The sequence below is a fragment of the Pleurodeles waltl genome, chromosome 4_2 (assembly GCF_031143425.1).
Source record: "Pleurodeles waltl isolate 20211129_DDA chromosome 4_2, aPleWal1.hap1.20221129, whole genome shotgun sequence".
Lineage (NCBI taxonomy): Eukaryota > Metazoa > Chordata > Amphibia > Caudata > Salamandridae > Pleurodeles > Pleurodeles waltl.
Genome location: NC_090443.1, coordinates 92039765 through 92061666, shown reverse-complemented (window position 1 = coordinate 92061666; position 21902 = coordinate 92039765). Strand labels below are relative to the sequence as shown.

General features: G+C 46.9%; 1 protein-coding gene across 1 annotated transcript in view; it reads left to right on the top strand.

Annotated features, from left to right (window-relative positions):
• The window catches only part of DCTN2 (dynactin subunit 2), a 297447-nt gene that overhangs the window by 221606 nt on the left and 53939 nt on the right, over positions 1 to 21902 (top strand). The window contains exons 10-11 of the mRNA XM_069230810.1: positions 19378 to 19455; positions 20887 to 20958. Of these exons, the coding sequence (XP_069086911.1) occupies positions 19378 to 19455; positions 20887 to 20958 (150 nt within the window). The remainder of the gene's footprint in view (positions 1 to 19377; positions 19456 to 20886; positions 20959 to 21902) is intronic.

The following is a 21902-nucleotide window of genomic DNA, read 5'->3' as shown; positions in this document are numbered from 1 at the left end:
GACACGACCAACTGTCTGGGTAGATTGGTTGCGACGACGGTGGCCTCGAGGTGCCACGTCTGGTTACATACATCGGGTTTCTCAGGGGATGTCCAACAGACTCTTACGGCATGCCCTTTGATGGCTCCCGTCTCTTTAGAGACAAGGCACTGGAGAGGTTCAAGGACTCCCGGGCTGTGGCTCGGTCCCTCGGCCTTTCCACTGCCCCTTGTCCCCAACAGTCCGCCTTTCGTGGTCTCGGAAGGGGCTCCCTGTCGCATCCCTTTCCCAGCCACTGTGCCACCCATGCTGTTAAGCCACTGCATGGCTGGGAATGCAGAATCCCACATGATCGTGGGACAGGGAACCAGAGGTCTGCCCAGTCCACCCCTGCCCCTGCTGTAGCCTCCAAACCTGTCCCCTCACTCTTGTCCATTTGGCGCTGGATTCGCCCCCACTGGGAATCCATCACTATGGACAGGTGGGTTTTGCAGATTGTTCGAAGGGTTTACTCCCTCCCTTGTGAATCTGCCCCACCAGCCATGCCTCCATCATTGAGCTGTATACCGGAGGATCATTTGGCACTTCTCCACCAGGAAGTCGCAGCTCTCTTGGCCAAGGGGAGCCATAGAGACGGTTCCTGCGCCAGAAGTAGGCCGTGGTTGTTATTCTCGCTAATTTCAGGTGCCCAAAAAAGACGAAAGCTTGCATCCCATCCTAGACCTTCGGGCCCTCAATCTCCTCCTCAAAAAGTAAAAATTAAAAATGCTCAGCCTTGTTCAGGTCCTGTCTGCCTTGGACCCAGCAGACCAGATGGTAGTGTTGGACTTGCAGAATGCTTATTTCCATATTCCGACCCTGCCTGCCAGCCCACAGATGTTACCTACGATTTGTGGTAAGTCACATGCACTTTCAATTTACCGTGCTTCCCTTCAGCCTTACCAGCGCCTCCTGGGTGTTCACGAAAGTGATTGTGGTGGTTGCAGCTCATCTGCGCTGGTTGGGGGTTTGTCTTTCCCTACCTCGACGACTGGCTGTTGAAGGCGGATTCGCCCCAAAAAGTTGTCTCCCACCTTCCGACCATGGCGAACCTCCTGCATACAGTGGGGTTCACTATAATTGTGCCAAAGTCACACCTGACTCCCTCTCAGACACTCCCTTTCATCAGAGCTGTTCTGGACACAGCGCAGTTTTCAGGCCTATCCCCCGAAAAGCGAGCCCAGGAAATTCAGGCTATGATTCTGATCCTTCAGCCTCTATCTTGGGTTTCGGTGAGACTCTGAGGCTGCTGGGCCTCATGGCCTCCTGCATCCTGCTAGTGACACATGCCAGAGTGCATATTCGGGCTCTGCAGTGGGACTTGAAGTTCCAGTGGGCGCAACAACATGGTCCAGATCTCGGAGAGGACTGCAGATCCCTCTTCCTTCCCCAACCAGATCTATCCATAGTGACGGATGTGTCACTTCTGGGATGGGGAGGCCGCATGGGAGAGGCAGAGATCAGAAGCCTCTTGTCTCCGGCGGAGTCTGGGCTCCATGTCAATCTTCTGGAGCTCTGGGCAATCAGGCTTGCGTTGAATGCATTTCTTCCCTCTCTCAAAGGGAAAATAGTGCAAGTCTTCGCGGACAACAATACCTCCATGTGGTACTGCAACAAACAGGGCGGAGTAGGGTTCTGGACCCTTTGTCAGTAGGTGCTGCGCCTCTGTACATGGCTGGCACATCAGGACATCACGCTGGTGGTTCAACATCTGGCGGGCTTTCTGAACACCACAGCAAATAAACTCAGCCGTAGATGCATAGCCGATCACGCATGGTGTCTCCATCTGGAGGTGGCTCGAGGTCTTTTTCAGCAGTGTGGAGAGCCTTGGTTAGATCTGTTCGCCTCTGTAGAGAACGCGCAATGTCATCAATTTTGCGCATTGGCGTTTCCAAGGCAGCACTCACTCTGCAACGCTTTTCGTCTCGCGTGGAACTCTGGCCTCCTTTCCACCTATACCACTTCTGCCCAGAGTTCTCAAGAAGATCAAGAACAACTGGGCCGAAGTAATCTTGGTGGTTCCAGACTGGACACAGAGAGTATGGTATCAAGAGCTATTGAGCATGGCCACCGATCTGCCACCGATTCTCCACTCAGACTGCCTCTTCGGGAGGATCGTCTGTCGCAGCAGCTGTGGACGGTTCTCCACCTGAACCTGTCCAATCTCTGCCTTCATGTGTGGAGATTGAGCGGCGGCATTTGACAGCTTTTGACCTTCTACCCGAAGTCTGTGATGTAATCTTGGCAGCCGGGCGGTAAACGCCTGTCGTTGGCATAAATTTGTGGTATGGTGTACCAGCAAATCTGTTGATCCCCTCTCTGCTCCTCTTTCTGAGGTTCTTTTGTTCATTCTTTCTTTGGCCCAGCTGGGCTCTGCTTTGGGCACCCTTGGAGGGCTATTTATCAGCTATCTCAGCCTTTCTTAGGTTTCCTGATCAGCCTTCACTCTAAGTCTCCTATTGTTAGTAGGTTCATTAAGGGCCTCATTCGTTTCCTCTCATTCCATTTATCATGCCTCAGTGGGGCCTCAATTTTGTCCTTACTTAATGTGTATTCCCTTTGAGCCGATGTACAATTATACATTACGGCTCCTTACTTTGAAAACTGTTTTTCTTCTTGCAATCACTTCTGATCGCAGAGTGAGCGAGCTTCAGGCTCTATCTTCTAAGCCCCTATTTTTGTCTGTGCACCCTGAACAAAGTGGTGTAACGCACTAAGGCTTCCTTCCTTCCCAAAGTCGTTACACCTTTTCATGTAGGCCAGACCATCACTTTGCCTACTTTTAACTCACCTCCACATCCTTCTCATGAGGAGGAGAGACTGCACCGCCTGGATCGAAAAAAAACTTTTTGCGTTCTATCTCAATCGTACTGATGACTTCCAGTTGGACGATCAACTCTTTGTTGGATATGTGGGTGCAAAGAAAGGGAAATCAGTGCAAAAACGTACCATTTCACTATGGGTACTTCTTTGCATCAAAATATGCTACACTTTGGCAAAGAAGCAACCGCTTGAGGGCTTGTGCGCTCATTCCACCAGAGTAACTGCTGCTTCCACAGCATTAGCATGTGGAGTTCCTGACCTGGATATCTTCCAGGCAGCTACACGGGTATCCTTGCACACATTTACTAAACATTACTGCCTGGAAAGTCAGGTCCATTGAGACGGCTACTTTGGTTGTTCGGTCCTGCTGGATGTTCTAGTATGATCTTAGTTCGCAGCCCACCTCAAAGGATGGCATTGCTTGGGTATCTATTCTAAGGTAAGGAATCCTCAACTAGATGTCTCTATCAGATGTACAAGTTACTTACCTTCAGTAATGATGTATCTAGTAGAGACATATTGTAGTTGCAGATTTCTTACCGCCCACCTACCCTCCCTGCTAAAAAACTGATTTCTAGGGACAGGGCTTCCCCTCTCAGGTCCTTAGTTCTGGCGCACCAATTTCAGTGTTCTTCGCGGGTCTGCGATTTGGCGTGGAAAGTCGTGAAAAGAAACTGACGTCACTGCGCTGAGGAGGCGTCTATGGACTACTCCCGACGTCATCACGGCGACTACGATGCCAATGACGCCCGCGGAGTTGACCAACGGCACCTACTGACACACAAGGGTATTGCTCAAAGAACAAATCTCCGGATCCAGTCTGACGCTTGGGGGGAAATTGTAAAGTAAGGAATCTGCAACTAGAATATGTCTCTACCAGATATATAGCGTTACTGAAGGTAAGTAACTTGTACTGCTGGAGACGGTGCAGTTCCACAGGTATCCTCCGGAGCAGAGAGCCTGGGACATTCAGGCTATGATCTTAATGATTCATCCCCAGTCTTGGATCTCTGTGAGATGGACTGTGAAGTTGCTGGGTCTAATGACCTCCTGCATCCTGCTGGTGAAACACACCAGATGGCATATGCGGTCTCTTCAGTGAGACCTGAGGTCTCAGTGGGCGCTTCACCAGAGTAATCACTATGACCTGGTCCAGATCTTGGGGAAACTACAGCAGATCTGCAGTGGTAGTTTACGAACTGTGACCGGATCAGCAGCAGTCCCATCTTCCTCTGCTGCCCGGCGTTGACAGTGGTGACTGATGTATCACTTCTGGGTTGGGCCTGAGAGAAGTGGAAATCAGAGGACTCTGGTCTCCGCCAGAATCTCAGCTCCATATTAACCTTCTGGAGCTAAAGGCTATCTGCTTGGCATTGAGCCTTCCCCTGATCCATCAGGGGAAAGCTGGTTGAGGTGTTCACGGACAACACTACTGCCATATGGTTTTGCCACAAGCAGGGCGCAGTTGGGTTGTGAGCGCTGTGCCAGGAGGCCCTGTGCCTCTATACATGGCTGGAACATCAGGACATCTTTATACACCTGGTAGGAATCTCTGACCACCAGGGCAGATATACTCAGCCGTCAGTGCCTCGCAGACCACAATTGGCGTCTGCATCCAGAAGTGTGGTGCAAAGTCTCTTCTAAGAAGGGTGAGAACCTTGCTCCAGCAGTTCGCCACCGCCAAGAATGCTCAGTGTCAGCAGTTCAAAATGCCTCTTGCTAGGTCACGCAAAATGCTTATCCTGGAACGCTGGATGCACTCTCCACCTTCATGTCTGGAGATTGTGTGGCAACAGTTGAATGTCTTTAATCTTCCTCCCAAAATCTGTGATTTTATTCTGACAGCCAAGTGGCTTTCGTCAGACAGTATATGCTTGCTGTTGGGGCAAGTTTGTGCCTTGGTGCTTCTCACAACAAGTTGACCCACTTGCTGCCTTCCCATCATAAACTGTTGTTTGCATGTCCTTAGCAGGGCACAAGCCTTACAATGTTAAAGATTACCTGTCTGCCCCTGCGCCCTTCTTATGATTGCCATATCAGCCCTCTTTATTTCAGTAACCTATGTGGCATGTTTTCTTAAGGGCTTATTGCATCTGCGCTCACATCCCCCTTTTTGTTATGCCCCAATGGGACCTTAATCTGGTCGTGTTCCCCCTTTGAACCTGTGCATAGCAGCCCCTTGATGCTTCTGACACTTAAAGGAGCCTTTTCATTGTCAATTATGTCGGCCAGGAGGGTAAGCAGGCTTCAAGCTCTTTCTGTTAACCCCTCTTATACCAGCTTCTACCCAGACAAACTGGTTCTTCAGACCCGGGCCCCTCTGTGTTCAAAAGTGGTGAGCCCACTCCATGCCACCCTGAACATCATACTGCTGACATTTTTCACTCCATCTGATCCCTCTGAGGAGGAGAGGCTCCATCTTCTGGACCCCTAAAAGAGCCCTCTCTGTTTACACAGGTGACCGGTACATAAATGTCTGCTACAAGCAGCCACCTAAATGTTTGCGGGCTCATTCCACCAAAGCAGCCACTGTGCCGTTGGCAAGTGTAGTACCTCTCTCCTGGTCATCTGTCAGGTTTCTGTATAGGCGTCACTTCACACATTCACGAAACACTATTGCCTGAAAAGTCAGGTCTGTTGAGATTGGCATTTTGCCTCTTCGGTCCTTTAGGACTTATCAATTTAAGCCGGTTCACAAACCCATCTCAGGAGAGCTATTGCTTGGGTGTCTATTCTGAGGTGAAGAATTTGTTGTTAGAAGTCTCTATCAGAAGAACAAGTTACTTACCTTCTGTACTGCTCTTTCTGGTAGAGACTGTTTTTCTGCAGATTCCTCACTGACCTTTCTATCCTCCCTGCTTTGCAAAATGGGCTCTTTACCCAAAAGATCTTGTTCTGCACACTGGTCACACATCATTTAGTCATGGCTCTGCTATTTTGGCACAAAAATAGTCACACAAAAAACTGATGTCTGCTGCCAGGGTGGTGCCTGTATGAGCACATCTCATGTCACTTCCGATGAGCACAACATCAACTACCAGTGTGAAGACGTACTGTTCAAATTTTTCAGGATCCAGTCTAATGCCTGGGAAATATTCTAAGGTGAGAAATCTGTGCTTGGATAGAGTCTCTACCAGATGGAGCATTACGGAAGGTAGGAAACTTGTTCTTTAGTTTCCATGTGGGAGTTTTGTTTCACATAATTCTTCAGAGGATGAGGTATTTGTCCCACTTTTAATAATCTGTCAAAGAGTGAGGACTTATAAGTTTGATTTTGTGTATCTGTCGTTTAAAATGTCCTTTTTTTCCCTTGACGGCAGTGGGGCAGGTACAGGTCAATGCATTATAACCCAGCTGTTAAAAGGACCATAGCCAGGAGATACACACCTCCCCTGCAAGTCTGGCCTACAGGCATCTTCATCCTCAAAAGCAAATGAAGGCAATTTCCCGTTGGCACTGGCAGATAGAGAATTTGAAAGACTGGCAGCCTGGTCCAAAAAGATTTTTGTCAGTGGGAGCCTATTTCTGAACTTGCTCAACGCCACATGCCTCTATATCAAAAGGTTTTGGAACATAGCTAGTTTCATTGTACCCAAACTGCCTGATGTTCTTCAGTCACATTTCATGGACTTTGTACATGATGGTAAGGTGGCCTCAGGGCAGGTCATTTAGTTGGGCCTCATTTGTGCATACACCGTCGCTATAGCAATGTGAAAATCAGTGATGGTAAGTAGACATGCATGGCTTAGGGAATCAGGGCTCTCTAATGATGTCCAGTCAACCCTGATGTACCTGCCATTTGAAGATTCCAAGCTTTTTGGAGGCAGTTCCTTGAAGTGCTTCAGAACCAGCTCAGACACTATTCTAACCCTTAAGTTGCACCATAAAAAAGAGACAACCAGTGATTTCGCGAGATTCTTGGCTTCAAAAGAGGTCTCAACTTGCCACCAGCTTCAGGCAACCATTGCAGAGCAGCAGGTTCAGAAACCTATCCTGCGACAATACAGAAATGGCAGAGGTCTGACCGCTTCCTAGTCCGCAATCTCCTCCTCTTTCCCAGCCACTTGAGGGAAGCAACTCTAGTTTGCCATTCTTTGGGCTCTCAAGACAAATGAGAGAATGGGTGTCCAGTTTTCCACAGGGTTGGAGGGCCTTAACAGTGAATCCTACATATTGTGGAAAAGTGGTTTACCTTACCCTTCCACCAGGTCCCTCCCTGAATTCCCTCCTCCCCGTTCGGACCTTTTGCAGGAATACTTTCTCCTACTGCTGCAAGATGGTGCCAGCCTTGCTTCAGAAAGGAGCAAGAGATTGGGAAATGATGCTGCTCCCAGTATGTCCTTGTTCCAAAGAAGAACAGAGTTTTAATCTTATCCTGGAAATCAGGGTCTTGAACCTCTTTCTTCAGAAAGGGAAGTTCTAGATGTTGTCCCTAGCTCAGGTTTTCAGCCGCTGGAACTGAGACCGACTGGTGTCACACATCATGCAGGATACTTAATTCTACATACTGATCCTGAGGTCCCACAGTAAGTACTTGTAATTAGTGGTGTGCACAACTCATTATCTGTTTGTGGTACTTCTCTTTGGCCTGCCATCAACACCACAGGTCTTCACAAAGTTGATGGCAGCCAATCCAGAAGGACAGGAATTTCAGTTTTTCTCAGCCTGGATGACTGGCTTTGCAAAGCCAGGACACCAGAGCTATCACAGTTGCATCTGCCGTCTGCATCGGGTTGCACGGACTGGTATTCCCCATCCATGTGTCCAGACCTCACCTGGAGCCCTCCCAGCAACTTCTTTTGATAGGGGCAATACAGTACCCCCTTGTGGCAAGTCTTTGCACTGGCACAGAGGATACAACACTTCCATGCACTGCTCCTACACTTTCAGGAAAATGCTCATATTCAAGTCCTGTGTCTCCTATGTCTGCTCAGTCTGCTGGCTTCTTGCATTCTCCTGGTCACACATTCCTGCTGTCGCATGAGGGCTCTCCAATGGTGCCTCCGCAGGCTGTGGTTCCAACAAAGAAGAGATCTGTCTGACTCCATAGTATTCTCCAGGCATGCTTGAGCTGAGCTTGCCTGGTGGGGTGTGGTGGAAAACCTGTCCAGAGGAATGTCCTTCCAACCATGACCACCGTACCCGTCACAGATGCCTGCACTCCTGGGTAGAGAGCTCATCTGGGAGAACTGGAGATCAGAGGCCTCCATTTTCCAACAAAGCAGAACTTCCACGTCCGTCTGGTTGAACAAAGCATTCCTCTCTTCCCTGCACAGAAAGGTAATCCAAATCCTGACAGACAATATGACTGTGATGTGGTAAACCAACTTTCTGATGGATACAACTACCTGTGGATTCCTCACCTCATGAATACTCCCATGGCGCCAGCATTCTACGGAAATCTTCTTACTAGTCTCTGCACGTCGACGAGGACGTCACTGTCTCGCACGCGACGCCGTCTGACGTCATACAGGCAATAAGAGGTCCTCGACGACGTGCGGACGTCAGTTCCCTTTTTTCCGTGCATTCGAAACGGTTATCTTCGAGGGAGCAACTGTTACTCTTGCGGTTACAGTGTATATCTTGCTGCGTACTCTTTCTCTGTGGAAATAATGTCGCAGAGAAAGTCTGGATTTAAGCCTTGTCGTGAGTGTGGAGGCAAGATGTCGGTGACGGATCCTCATTCCGATTGCCTTTGGTGTTTGAGCTCCGACCACGACGTCTCGACTTGTGATTCGTGTCAGCACATGAATCCGAAGGCCATTAAAGAACGCGAGGCGAAGCTGTTTATGGCCAAGTCAAAGGAGAAGCATCACAAGAAAAAGTCTTCTCCAAGACATCGGCGTCATCGAGACTCCCGGCGCCGTAGAGAATCTCGGCGTCATTCAAGGGAGGCTCGTTCCAGGTCTCCGGATCGGCGGCGGAGGACATGGGAGGTCAGCCCCACGGTGACGCCGCATCCTTCGACGCCGTTGCTCTCTCCGACGTCTCCAACTTCGCCTGGACAGGCGTCGGTGATTGAGGTATTGGAGCCTCAGGTGTTTTCTCCGGCGCAGACGCCGAGGCCGGCGTCGGGGTCGCCTCCGAGTCAGGCACCCCAGTATCCGGCTTTTCCCACCCCTGGAGCCGATAGTTCCGCATTCTTGAATGCGATGTATGCCATCTTCCAACAGATGGCTCCAGGGGGTGCTCCGGCTGGGCCTTTGGCCTTTTCTTTGGGTGATCCTGCGCCTCTTCGGCCGGCACCCTTTATGCCCTTTCTCCCGTTTGGGAACGTGGGCTCGGCGCCAGTGTCGGCGCCGGTGGCCGCTCCGATGGCTTCGGAGGGATTGGCCCCAGGGATTTCCATCCCGTCGACGTCGAGATTTCGGCCTGTGACTCCGGTGGGTCCATCCGTTTCATCTGCTCTTCAGTCGGCGCCGAAGTTACCTGTGGCGCCGGATGCGGCGTCGGTGGCTTCGGAAGATCGGCGCCGATCTCCGACTTCGGCGGAGGTGTTGTCGACTCCGCGGATTGAGCAACGACTGCATTCAAGGAGGCGTGCTCTCCGGGTACTAGAGGAGCAGGAGTACCAACGAGCCCTAGAGGAAGGAGAGCTAGAGGACTCGGGTGATGGGCTGCGTGGACTGGAGTCGGCCAGTGGGCTGGACACTTCCCCTGAGTGGGACCTTTCGTCCCCGGGGGAATATACCGAGGAAGCTGCTTCCTTTCATACAGTGGTACGGAAGGCAGCTAGTTTTTTGGACCTGCCTTTGCCGGTGGTGGAGGCGAAACAAAACCTTTTGACAGAGGTGTTGCATCCGGCCTCAGCCGCGGCGGAGCCTCTATTACCTTTTAATGACGCTCTGCTGGATCCGGTTTTAGAGGTGTGGAAGAAGCCGGCATCTTCCCCAGCAGTTCACAGAGCCGTGGCCAGGAGGTATCGGACGGCTCCAACTGATCCTGGTTTCCTATCTAGGCACCCTACGCCGGAGAGCTTGGTTGTGCAGGCCTCCTGTTCGTCCAAATCAGCGCCTGGTTCTTTCCCGACGGTGCCTGGGGACAGAGACTCAAAAAAGCTAGAGGCGCAGTCGAAGAAGATTTTTTCGTCCTGCAGTCTGGCGTTAAAAGCCACTAATTCGACCTGTATCCTGGGGAGGTATATTCATGCTCTGATGGATGACATCTCCTCTTCGTTTACAGAGCTTCCCCAGGGTCTTTTGGATCTTGTCTCTGATGCCCAGGCTGCTGCGACCCAAATTATCCAGACGGGACTGGATACCACCGACTCGGTAGCCAGAGCAATGGGCACAACTGTGGTGGAAAGGAGACAGGCCTGGCTACGTAACTCGGGCTTTTCGGCAGATGTACAGTCCACATTGTTGGATCTCCCGTTTGATGGGGACAAACTGTTTGGGGCTAAGGCTGATTCGGCCTTGGAACGTTTTAAGGAGAGCAGGGCCACGGCTAAGTCGTTGGGACTCCAAGCTCCTTCTTCCACGGCCTCTTCCAGATTCTTCAGGAGGTTTCGTGGATTTGGGCGTGGCTCTTCCTCCTCTTCCTTTCGGGGAAGATATCAGCAACCTGCCTCTTCCCACCCCTATAGATCTTTTAGGGGGAGGGGTAGGGTCCGCACCAGGGGAGCCTCTCAGCAGCACTCTGCCTCTTCCTCATCCTCTGGCGGGGTGCAGCAGGGGAAGCAGCCTTAGGCTTCCACCATTTCCCACTCACTCCTCTCCTGTAGGGGGAAGATTACAGCATTTTCTCACCAAATGGGAGACTGTTACGTCGGACACTTGGGTTCTCAGTGTTGTGGGAAAAGGCTACACCCTTCCCTTTCGGGAGTTTCCGCCCCTCATCCCGCCCCGCCCTTCGTATTGTTCACAAGAACACCTCCTGTTGCTAGAACAGGAGGTGGAAGTCCTCCTTTTAAAGGGCGCGGTGGAGTTGGTCCCGGAGCAGGAAAGGGGTCAAGGAGTTTACTCAAGGTATTTCCTGATTCCCAAGAAGGATGGTCGTTTGAGACCAATTCTGGACCTGAGGATCTTGAATTGGTTCCTCAAGCAGGAAAAGTTCAAGATGCTGACCCTAGCACAGGTGCTTTTGGCGTTGAACATGGAAGACTGGATGGTGTCTGTCGACTTGCAGGATGCTTACTTTCATATCCCGATACTCAAGTCACACAGGAAGTATCTCCGGTTTGTGGTGGGATCGCAACACTACCAGTTTGCGGTCCTTCCGTTTGGTCTTACTTCAGCACCTCGAGTCTTCACGAAGGTGATGTCGGTGGTTGCGGCAGAGCTCAGAAGGAAGGGGATAGCAGTATTCCCTTGCTTGGACGATTGGTTGATCAAAGCCAAGTCCCCGGAGCTTGTGTTGCGTCATCTGCAGTCAACAACCCAGTTGTTGTTCGACCTGGGCTTTTCGGTGAACGAGCCCAAATCTCACCTGGAGCCCTCTCAGCGCCTCCTGTTCATAGGGGCAGTACTGGATACGACATTGGGTCGGGCCTTTCCTCCGCCTCAGCGGATTCAAGATATTCAGGATTTGGTTCCAATGTTTCGAAACGGAGCGGTAGTTCCAGTCCTCAAGGTCCTTCGTCTGCTCGGTCTTTTTGCCTCCTGCATTCTGTTGGTCACGCATGCTCGCTGGCACATGAGGGCTCTTCAGTGGTGCCTCCGAAGGCAGTGGTCTCAACACAGAGGGGATCTAGAGGGTACTGTCAAGATCTCCAGAGATGCTGCTGTGGATTTGAAGTGGTGGATTGCAAGCAACAATCTTTCACAAGGAAAACCGTTCCAGCAGTCGCCACCAGTGGCCACAGTCATAACGGATGCTTCCACTCTAGGGTGGGGAGCTCATCTGGGGGATCTGGAGATCAAAGGTCTTTGGTCTCCAGAGGAACAGATTTTTCACATCAATCTGTTAGAGTTACGGGCTGTACGTCTGGCTCTCAAGGCCTTCCTCCCTTCCCTTCGTGGTCAGTCGGTACAGGTCCTAACGGACAATACTACCACGATGTGGTACATAAACAAGCAGGGAGGAGTGGGGTCGTACCTTCTCTGCAGAGAAGCTCTTCGACTATGGTCCTGGGCAAAGGACCATCGGATTTGCTTGATAGCAAACCATCTGGCCGGAGTCTTGAACGTGCGTGCGGACAGTCTCAGTCGCCACTTCTCGGCAGACCACGAGTGGCGTCTCCATCCAGATCAAGTCCGTTTAATCTTCCAGAAGTGGGGGTTTCCTCGGGTAGATCTGTTCGCCACTCGAGAGAACGCGCATTGTCCGTTGTTCTGCAGCCTTCAGTATCCGATGCAGGAAGCATTGGGGGACGCGTTTCAAATGACCTGGTGCGGCCAGTTGCTTTACGCGTTTCCTCCCATACCCTTGATTCCTCGAGTATTGAGGAAGATTCGCCAAGACCGGGCTCTAGTAATCGTAATAGCTCCGGATTGGCCAAGGAGGGTGTGGTACTCCGACCTTCTCCAACTCTCAACGTGCCCGCCGCTCCGTCTCCCTTTCAGGGCAGACCTCCTCTCGCAGTCGCAGGGGCAGGTTCTACACCCCAACCTCCAGAGTCTGCACCTACATGCCTGGAGATTGAACGGGGCAACCTGAGTTCCTTCTCTCTCCCGCCTGAGGTAGTGGATGTTATATTAGCGGCCAGGCGACACTCCACTAAATCTATCTACGCTAATAGGTGGTCTAAATTTGTTGCGTGGTGTGGAGAGAGGCAGATTGATCCTTTACAAGCTCATCTATCGGACGTTTTGTCTTTTGCTCTATCTCTGGCGCAGAAAGGTTGTGCAGTGGCTACCATTAAAGGTTATTTATCGGCTTTGTCAGCCTTCATATGTCTTCCAGACCAACCATCTTTATTTAAATCCCCTATTGTTATCAGATTCTTGAAAGGTCTTCTAAATCAATATCCTCCAAAGCCATTCGTTATGCCGCAATGGGATTTGTCCTTAGTCCTGACTTTCCTTATGGGGTCCCCTTTTGAACCTATGCATTCTTGCCCCTTAAGGTATTTGTTTTTAAAAACAGTCTTCCTGATAGCTATAACATCAGCAAGGAGAGTGAGTGAGTTGCAGGCCTTATCAGTAAAACCCCCTTATACAACTTTTTATGGGGATAAGGTGGTGTTGAGGACCAAGGCTGCTTTCCTCCCGAAGGTTGTTTCACCCTTCCATTTGGCTCAGGCAATTACTTTGTCCACGTTCTATCCTCCGCCTCATCCTTCCAAAGAGGAAGAAAGACTGCACCGTCTGGATCCAAAGAGAGCGTTGAGCTTCTTTATCAATAGAACAAAGGATTTCAGGCTGGAGGATCAGCTGTTTATTGGATACGTGGGCAAGAGGAGAGGAAAGGCAGTCCACAAGAGAACACTATCCAGGTGGGTTGTTCTTTGCATTAAAATATGTTACTCTTTGGCAAAGAAGGATCCTCCTGAGGGCATTAGAGCTCATTCCACCAGAGCTAAGTCGGCCACTTCGGCCTTAGCCAGAGGTGTTCCTGTGGTCGACATCTGCAAGGCCGCAACTTGGTCGTCCCTTCACACTTTTGCAAAACATTACTGTTTAGATTCTGAGGTTAGAAGGGACGGCCATTTTGCACGGTCAGTGCTGCAGGATTTCTTGGTTTGACCATTTAGGCACCCACCGCCGGGCGTGGTACTGCTTTGGGACTCTATTCATGAGGTGAGGAATCCACAGGTAGTTGTATCCATCAGAAGAACGAGTTACTTACCTTCGGTAACGACTTTTCTGGTGGATACATTAGCTACCTGTGGATTCCTCACGGTCCCACCCGCCTCCCCGTTGCCTTTATGGTCTTGCCAAGTAATCCTTGAGTGCGCTCCTCTTGATCTTTGAGGGTGCAATAGATGTGTATATATATGATATATTTATATATATATATATGGGTATAGGTGTATATATCTTTATGTATATACTTGGTGTGTGTATATATTTTTAAAAAAGAAAGAGTTTTATATATATATATATATATATATGTACATAAAAAAGATTTACAGTTATTCATACAATGTGGTGTATTTTTACAATATAATGGATGTTGCTTTGTTCTTTCATTGCATTGCCTGGTTGTTCTCATGCACGTAAAAAATGATTGGTACTGACGTCCGCACGTCGTCGAGGACCTCTTATTGCCTGTATGACGTCAGACGGCGTCGCGTGCGAGACAGTGACGTCCTCGTCGACGTGCAGAGACTAGTAAGAAGATTTCCGTAGAATGCTGGCGCCATGGGAGTATTCATGAGGTGAGGAATCCACAGGTAGCTAATGTATCCACCAGAAAAGTCGTTACCGAAGGTAAGTAACTCGTTCATCAGGGCCATTGAGGTCTCAACCTTTGTCTGGTGGTGGTGAGGCTCTGGTTTTAGGTGCACGAGCATGGGACCTTGAACATGGGGAATCATATAGGAAGCTCTATAACTACCAGGGCAGATTATCTGAGCACACGTCATATTGCTGAATCGGAGTGACATATGGATCCAAAGATAGTGACGTTTATATTTGATCAGTGGGGCGTGGCCCACGTCGATCTCTTTACTACTTGTCCCTATTTACATTGCCTGAAGTTCTGTGCCCTTCAGGATCCGATACAGGCAGCTTTGGGGGACACATTCTGTTAAAGTGGAATTTTCCTTAACACTTAGCGTTTACCCCCTGTGCCCTTGATTTCTCTGTTCAGAGGAAGATCGGCCAAGACCAGCTCAAGTCATCTTGGTGTCTCCAAATTGACCAAAAAGATTGTGATATGGAGAACTTCTGCACCTCTCTCTTTGTACCCCCTCTCAAACATCCACCTAAGGTAGGTCCTCTTTCCCAGTCCGAAAGACAGGTGCTCCTACCTTCATGTGTGGAGGATGAGCAGGGACATTTCACAGTTTTTCTGCTGACTGAAGCTGTATGTGGTGGATGTCATCTGCCTGTAGACCTTACACTAATTTGTTTTAGTCCGGGAGGTAGCATAGGTTTGTCATTTGGTGTGCGGACCACTAGATGGACAACTTGAAAGTGCAGTTGCCCGATGTTGTGAAATGTGTCCCTTCTTTGGCCCAAGAAGGATGTACCGTTGTTATGGTAAAGGGGTTTCTAGCAGCATTCTCAACTTTCCTCTGCATCCCGGACGACTCTTAGCCTTTCAAGTCCTCCATTGTATTAAGGTTTTTGAAATGTCAGACCAACATGTTTCCTTCCACTCCTATTCAAGAGGTACATTTTCGGATAGAAGTACCCATCAGAAGAAAGTTACTTACCTTCGATAATTATATGTTCGTAGCATCTGGTGTTGTAGATACACATGTCCTGTATACTCCTGCCATTTGGTGTTGGACTCGGACGTTTGCAAGTTGTTGTAAAGAAGTCTTTCAAATCACAAGGTTTAGTGACTCCTTCCTTAGCTGGCTTTGCGTATGGTCATCGACTCCATGTTAGATTGCTTTTTTCCACTCCTTGCTTGTGGCACTTTCTCTTGGACTAATTTGGTTGCTCTTCGACTCCGATAGCAACAGAATAAACTCCATTCGATGACTGCTTCTTTCTTTATCAGGGAGACTTTCAGCAGATGGCGACCTTTAATGCTTCACCACTGGGACTCTTTGGGCTTTATGCCCCTTTCCTTGAGGATTTCAATGATGAGACTGTGTAAACTGTGATAGAAAGGACACACGTTCAATACTGTCCACAGTGCTGCTCCTAATTCCTGTGGAACAACCACCATCAGATTTGTAATCTCTGCCTCTTCCCCCGACCATGACGACAAGATGTGCAAGGTCTCCTGTCTGAGTATACTCTTCTGTACCAACCCGAGCAGAATTAGGCCTATAGGAGAATGCAGAGGCAGGAGCCAAAAAACACCACTGACTTCTAAAGGGAGCTTACGCCAAGGCAGTGGAGAAAGAATTAGGACCCTCCGGCGCAGCTCATCCTATTGTATTTGAGCCCAGAGACCACCTTTTTCTCTCTAGATCTGATGAGGAAGAGGGGCAAAACTGTTGTGAAGGGGCCCACAGTGAGTAGTAAGATCTCTAAAACACAACTCAGGCCAGCCCACCTACCTCGAGCAGAAATGTTACTCACCCAGTAAGCATCTGTTCGTAGCATATAGTGCTTTAGATTCATATGTGCCTACCCTCCTCCTCGGACTCTTGCGGCTCTGACCTCAGTTCTCTTTATTTCCTTTCAGTCTTTTTCTTCTCTCTGCAATACACATGCGCATCTGAAACAGCTTACTCAACACTCCATAATACTCTAACTTGCTGTGCGAAAAGCAATCCATTAAGGAGTTTATGCCCATGTTGTTTGCCAGATAAGGGAGGAGACACTATACTTAGTGACCCTAAAGACTTTTTCAAAGGACAACAACTTGCAAATATCCAAGCCCAATACTAGATGGCAACAGAATGCACAATATGTGTATCTGCAGTACTACACTCTACAAATGGATGCTTATGGGGTAAGTAACATTTTCCTTGTGGTGTATACTCTTATGTACCTGCAGACTTCCCATTGAACCCACTTTCCACCCTGTTTTTTGCAGGATCGTTATGGGCCACTATAGTTAGATCACGTTTCTTGGACTTTTGTACTACATTTCATAGTTGTATGCCATTCCAATCTTGCTGCTTTAGCGGCATGGAAAAATGGATAGGAAACTGAGGTCTCAATGGTGGAGGCACTTTAGGGCTCCTGTGATGTCACTTGGATGTTATTTCCGATACAGAGCTGGTGCCCCCTCCCCCCATCATGGGAGATGTGTGAAAGATGTTCAAGAGGTGAGGAATGTACAGATAGAGTATCCACCGTAAATATCAGTACCAAAGATAATTAACTTTGCTTATTTGCTACACTGCACGTAACTTCCAAAAAAGTTAGAGAGGATGTACTTGACGGTGCCCGACTGTCGTATGTGCAGAGCCAATACCGCCGACCTGTTACAGAACCAGTCAACAGACATAACATCTCAAAGACCTCAGAATGAGTCATAATAGGACTGTAGACCCGCACTAGGAAGAAGAAAATGGGAGCTAGCTTTACTAATTTGGAATTTTTGCTTGCCAGGAGAGCTACACCAGCGCACTGGAAAGCTAATGGACACCTGCAGCTAGAGCAGTGGAAGAGAAGTCTGATTAAATGGTGATTGGGGGGATTGAAAGGGGGGGATTCAGGTTGTGGATTCAGGTGTCACAGGAAGAAGCAAATTCTTTCAAATAACTAACTGGGATTTGATACTGCAGAAAGTAAACAGCAAAAATGACAAGCTTTTGTAAACAGAAATAACTATGAGGTGCGGGCCCAAAAAGGCACTAGCTTCCATCACCACCACTGAACAGTAGCTGAGTGACACCACATGGCCATAAAGTGATCACATAGCCTAAAAGCAAACTGGAGTTTCACTCTTGACTTAGGGTCCTTCCTGCCCCTGCAGGTGCTTCTCTCCTGCACCTCTCTTCCCCTCCTTCCCAAACTACTCATATCTGCCACCTCCTCTCCTCGCTGGATTACCCCATACTTTTATTTTACCCAGGTTACCAATTAAGGTCTTAGCAGAAGACTAAGTGCACATGATGAGTGTAGAGTCCAGCCGTAGGATACGTAACAGAATCTTGGAGAGGAAAGTCTTGAACAATGTTTACGTTGTTAATTTAGAATTGTGCACCTGCTTGAAATATTTTATGTGAAATTATCCTATATGTAACTTGCAGGCAACATTTATTGCCTTTAAAAAATAGAATAAAAATATTTTTAAAAGAGAGATTTCCTTGGGGTAGGCTTGTTTGCAAGAAAAGGCAGTCACCGGTAGTCCTGGATTAAATTTTAATTACACCAGCATAGTTGGCGTAATTTCGCAAATTTGAGTTTACCTGAAATTACCGATATTTCACCACATTTTATAATTTTAGGGAGACATTTTAAGACCAGATGTAGCACTTAATTAATTTTTGAGCGCGTGCAACATTTCCCATAGGTTTTTTTTTTTTTACTCAAGAGGACTTTTACGTTAAATTTGGCAAAACTAGAAATCCAGAAGCGTGAGGTACTGTTTTGAATGCAAGGAGCAGTTCTTTTAATATGGACAATCAACAAACATTTCAGGTAGATTTTTTTTCTTTTTCTACCTGCGCGGACTTTTCACGTAATTTCTAAACGCAGAACTACAAATCTTAACACCAGTGGCAGTATTTTGAAACGTGTGACCGCAAATCAACTAAAATTAACATTTTTGAGTTGAATTTTTACCTGAATAGACCCTTTGGGTATTTAAAATAATTGTGTGCATGATGCATTTTGCGAAATTTCATGTGTTTGGCTACAGCAAATTAGGATTATTTCTCAGACTCCTAGTCATCAGTGTCTTCTGCTTAATGCACTTGTGGAACAAGAGAGGATTTGAGGGTTCCTCTTTATCTTGATTGACAGGAGAAATTCCCCAGTGCATTTCCACCTATTTTTGTGATTCGCAGGACCCTACACACATTCAAGTTCCAATAAAATGGAGATGATCCTCACGGTGCCAGTTGTTCCTGGGCACATTTGTTGACGGGCTTAACTTGATCTCCAGTGTCAATTTCATGTAACAACTTCAGGTTTGGGATCCTCTGGTTCGCCTGAGATTTTGATCCTTCAGCCCACCCTGCCACTGTTGAACTTCTGAGTCTTTTTGTTCGGGAAAAGAATATATGCTGTCCATGCAAAATTGAATGGCCTTGCTTTTGCTACTGGGCACCTTAATCCTTTTAGTTAATTCTAGGTCATACCTTCACTTTTGATAAGTTATGTGGAAAATTATATAATCCTTTTTGACTCTTGGAAGCTTTCACTCTGCAGTCACTGCAGTGGTGCTATAAAACCATTAGTACTCTTGAACTTAGAAGTGAATGTTTGAAAAAAATAATTTGAGGAGGATTGGGAGGGGTGACATGACTTTATGATACCATTAGTTGCATCCCACATTATAAATTGGATGCCTTGGGCTTTGTAGGTGGGCGTATCACTTGCAACGGGGTCCATGGTTACAGTGGGCAAGGGGTTCCCCAAGTTGGATTTGGTGGCTTTGTTATCCATTTTTGAAGATAAATGACAACTTTTACATCAAGGGCAAAAGCTTTCTGTAGAAAGTGACAAGAAGCGTGATGGACTTAATCTTAACGAGGTGCAGGGTAATGGTAAGACAGTTTAGTTTAAAATTGCAAAGGGTGGTCTGGAGTTAAGAGAGGTACATTTTCCATGGTTTATCTGAGTGTCTTTGTGAATTTGTTCTTTAAACAAGATTTTCTCAAAAAGTCTGCATAGTGTTTGCTTAAACATCTCAATATTCCTCTGTGAAACTTTTACGTTTGACACTTTTGCGATCTGATTTTTATAAAATTCCTTGATTCTATATTTGTCTACAGAGAGAATATTTAATACACAGTAAGCAAATTCGGCAAAGAATATAGATTATACAGTAGGATATAACTCATTTTGGGCTATTTTATATTGCACACATATTTCAATCTCAGCCCTGATAACCTGGGTTTTATGTTTATAGGAGACAGTTGAACTTTTGCAGGCCAAAGTGAACACCTTAGACATCGCATCTCTTGATCTAGTAGAAGCAAGATTACAGGTAAGCGTTTCCTGCAAGTTGATAATTGTGTTCATAGGAAAGTCGCACTGACTGCACCTCATCGCAGGTGTGCAATATCACAGCGGGGCTAACTGGTTTGATGGGTAACTTGAGTGTGTGTCAGCTGGAAGGCAAATTGTTGTCCATTTCATCAGAGATTTTTTTTTTGCTAGACACTAAACTGAATCCTTCATTGCCCATGGTCATTTGGGAATTTCTTGGGTTAAACTGAGATAAGGAAGCATCCCTAGATAAATTTTATAGGGTATCCTGCTCATACCACTAGAATCCCCGCCCTGCTTGTGTAGGCTGGAAGTTGGAGAACATGGGGAGAAATATAGCAAATATAACATTGAGATATACACCCTTCTCCATCATCTCACCTTTTGGGTACTACAGTCTAGACCTTATAACAGGTGTCTCCAGCCTTTTCCATAGTATGAACTACTTATGTTCATTGAAAATCATCCGGAGCTGCTAATATTATTAGTGTTATAATAGTAACTATATCAGACACAGTTAAATTAGAACCCACCATATACAAGATGACTGGCAGTGATCACCTAAGTGCATGTGAAAGTGTTGCTTGCTAGCAGTAATTACCAATGGCTTTATCTATTTGGAATGCATCTTCCTGGGTAATACATAAGAGTCACAGCTGCAATGTCTCTTAAACCAAGATGGGAATATGAGTAATACGTTTCCCCCAGCCACATGTTTTATGCCTCATATCAGTTTAAAATATATTTAGCAAATTTAGCCATTTTCCATCAAACAGCAGCTCCCAAAAAAAGTTCAGAAAATACATACATTTTCACCTTGAATACACGTTTTTCAGTTTTGGTGTACATGTATTAATTCAACCCAGCAAAAGCTTCTAATTTAGCAGGGTGGGCTGCACGCAGGAGAGCTACTTACAGGGAACGAAAGCTACCAGTAGCTCACGAGCTTCTCATCTGAGAAACCCTGCCTTATATTTTATGTGAACTAGCTTGTTTTGAGTGCCACCATTATTAGGAAATATCAGATGTTCGAAATGAAAGCAGTGGGCAGTCATTAGTGACGTACATTGTACGTTTTTCCATTTACTATCATAGTAACCTCTACTATAATTAATTGTACTGCAGTGCTTTCGATCCTGCCATCATCAGTTTTTCCCAACATTTTAGTGCTCTTATAAAATGTAGGTCTGTGCAGGTCATTAGATTTAGGCAAATGTGAGCTGTCAGGGCTACACGCATGTATTAAGCCCATCTGTCATGCACAGACCCATCTGTATGACATAACGTGACCTTCTATATTCCCATGCAGTTATCTGCGGACGCAGTTATGCCTTACTTTTCTGTTCCTTCATGCCTATAACCAGTGCAAAAAACGCACTCTGGCGACTATCCCTATAGCTAAAATCTAACATTAAAATTTTTCCTCCAGAGTGTCCTTGGAAAGATGAATGAGATAGCAAAGCACAAGGGAGCCATTGAAGATGCGGACACCCAGAGCAAGGTGAGTTGTTAGCGCTTACAGTGAAGGAATATTTTTTAATTTTGTTAGCATTCTTGTAGATGAATTAGATCTCTTTTAAAACCATAAACGTTTGCTGTTCATTATTTAAACCCCAGGTACAATTGTAGAAATATGATTCAAAAATAATTCTTGTCTAATGCAAATAGGTTACCTACAGCAAAGATATCTGCAAAAAAACGGTACTAAAAGGTCTGGGTGCATTTATAAATAAAACGTATTTTGGAAAACAATTGCTTGCTATAGTCTCTGTCTTAATGGTACCAAACCAGGGATGAGAAGTGCAGCTAATAATTCATTTGGTTATCTACAAGTGCTGTGCTTTTATTGATGACCATTTTTTTTAGATCTGTAGTTTGCGACTCTTCAGCTGTCTCGCAAGGTTATGATTTTTCCCAAATAATTATAAATGACAGGTTCCATAGAGAGAGTTTTTGGTAGGTGGCTTCTTCCATTGGTCTGTTCAGTTGACATTCCCATTTTAGTTCCACCCAGCATAGGCCACTTAACCCACTGTCCTCCTTCAATTTGTCTGGACAAAGCCTGCATCCACCTTAAAAATATTTTCTCTTCTTTTCAGTGACAAAGGTTATGCAAAATTATTTTAGTCTTATTTTAATATTCATTTGAAATACCAGCTATTTATTTTGCCTGTACTTCAGGTGCCCAGTTAGCTGGAAGATTACTTTCTGTGTTTCTTAAAAACCTCCATTTATACTGTGTTTGTGTCATCTTTTCTATTTTATTTTGCAGCATGTTCTTGGAATAAAAATTTAAAACAAAAAATCAAACAAACTTGCCAAGGTTGCACGGCTTGGATTCACCAGTGCTTATTTGCAACATAATTCCATGCCTGAAACGGGTGCAAGCCAAGTCTCTTTAACCAATTAGTTGTGTGTGCAGCAAAGGTCTTGCCTATTAGAGAA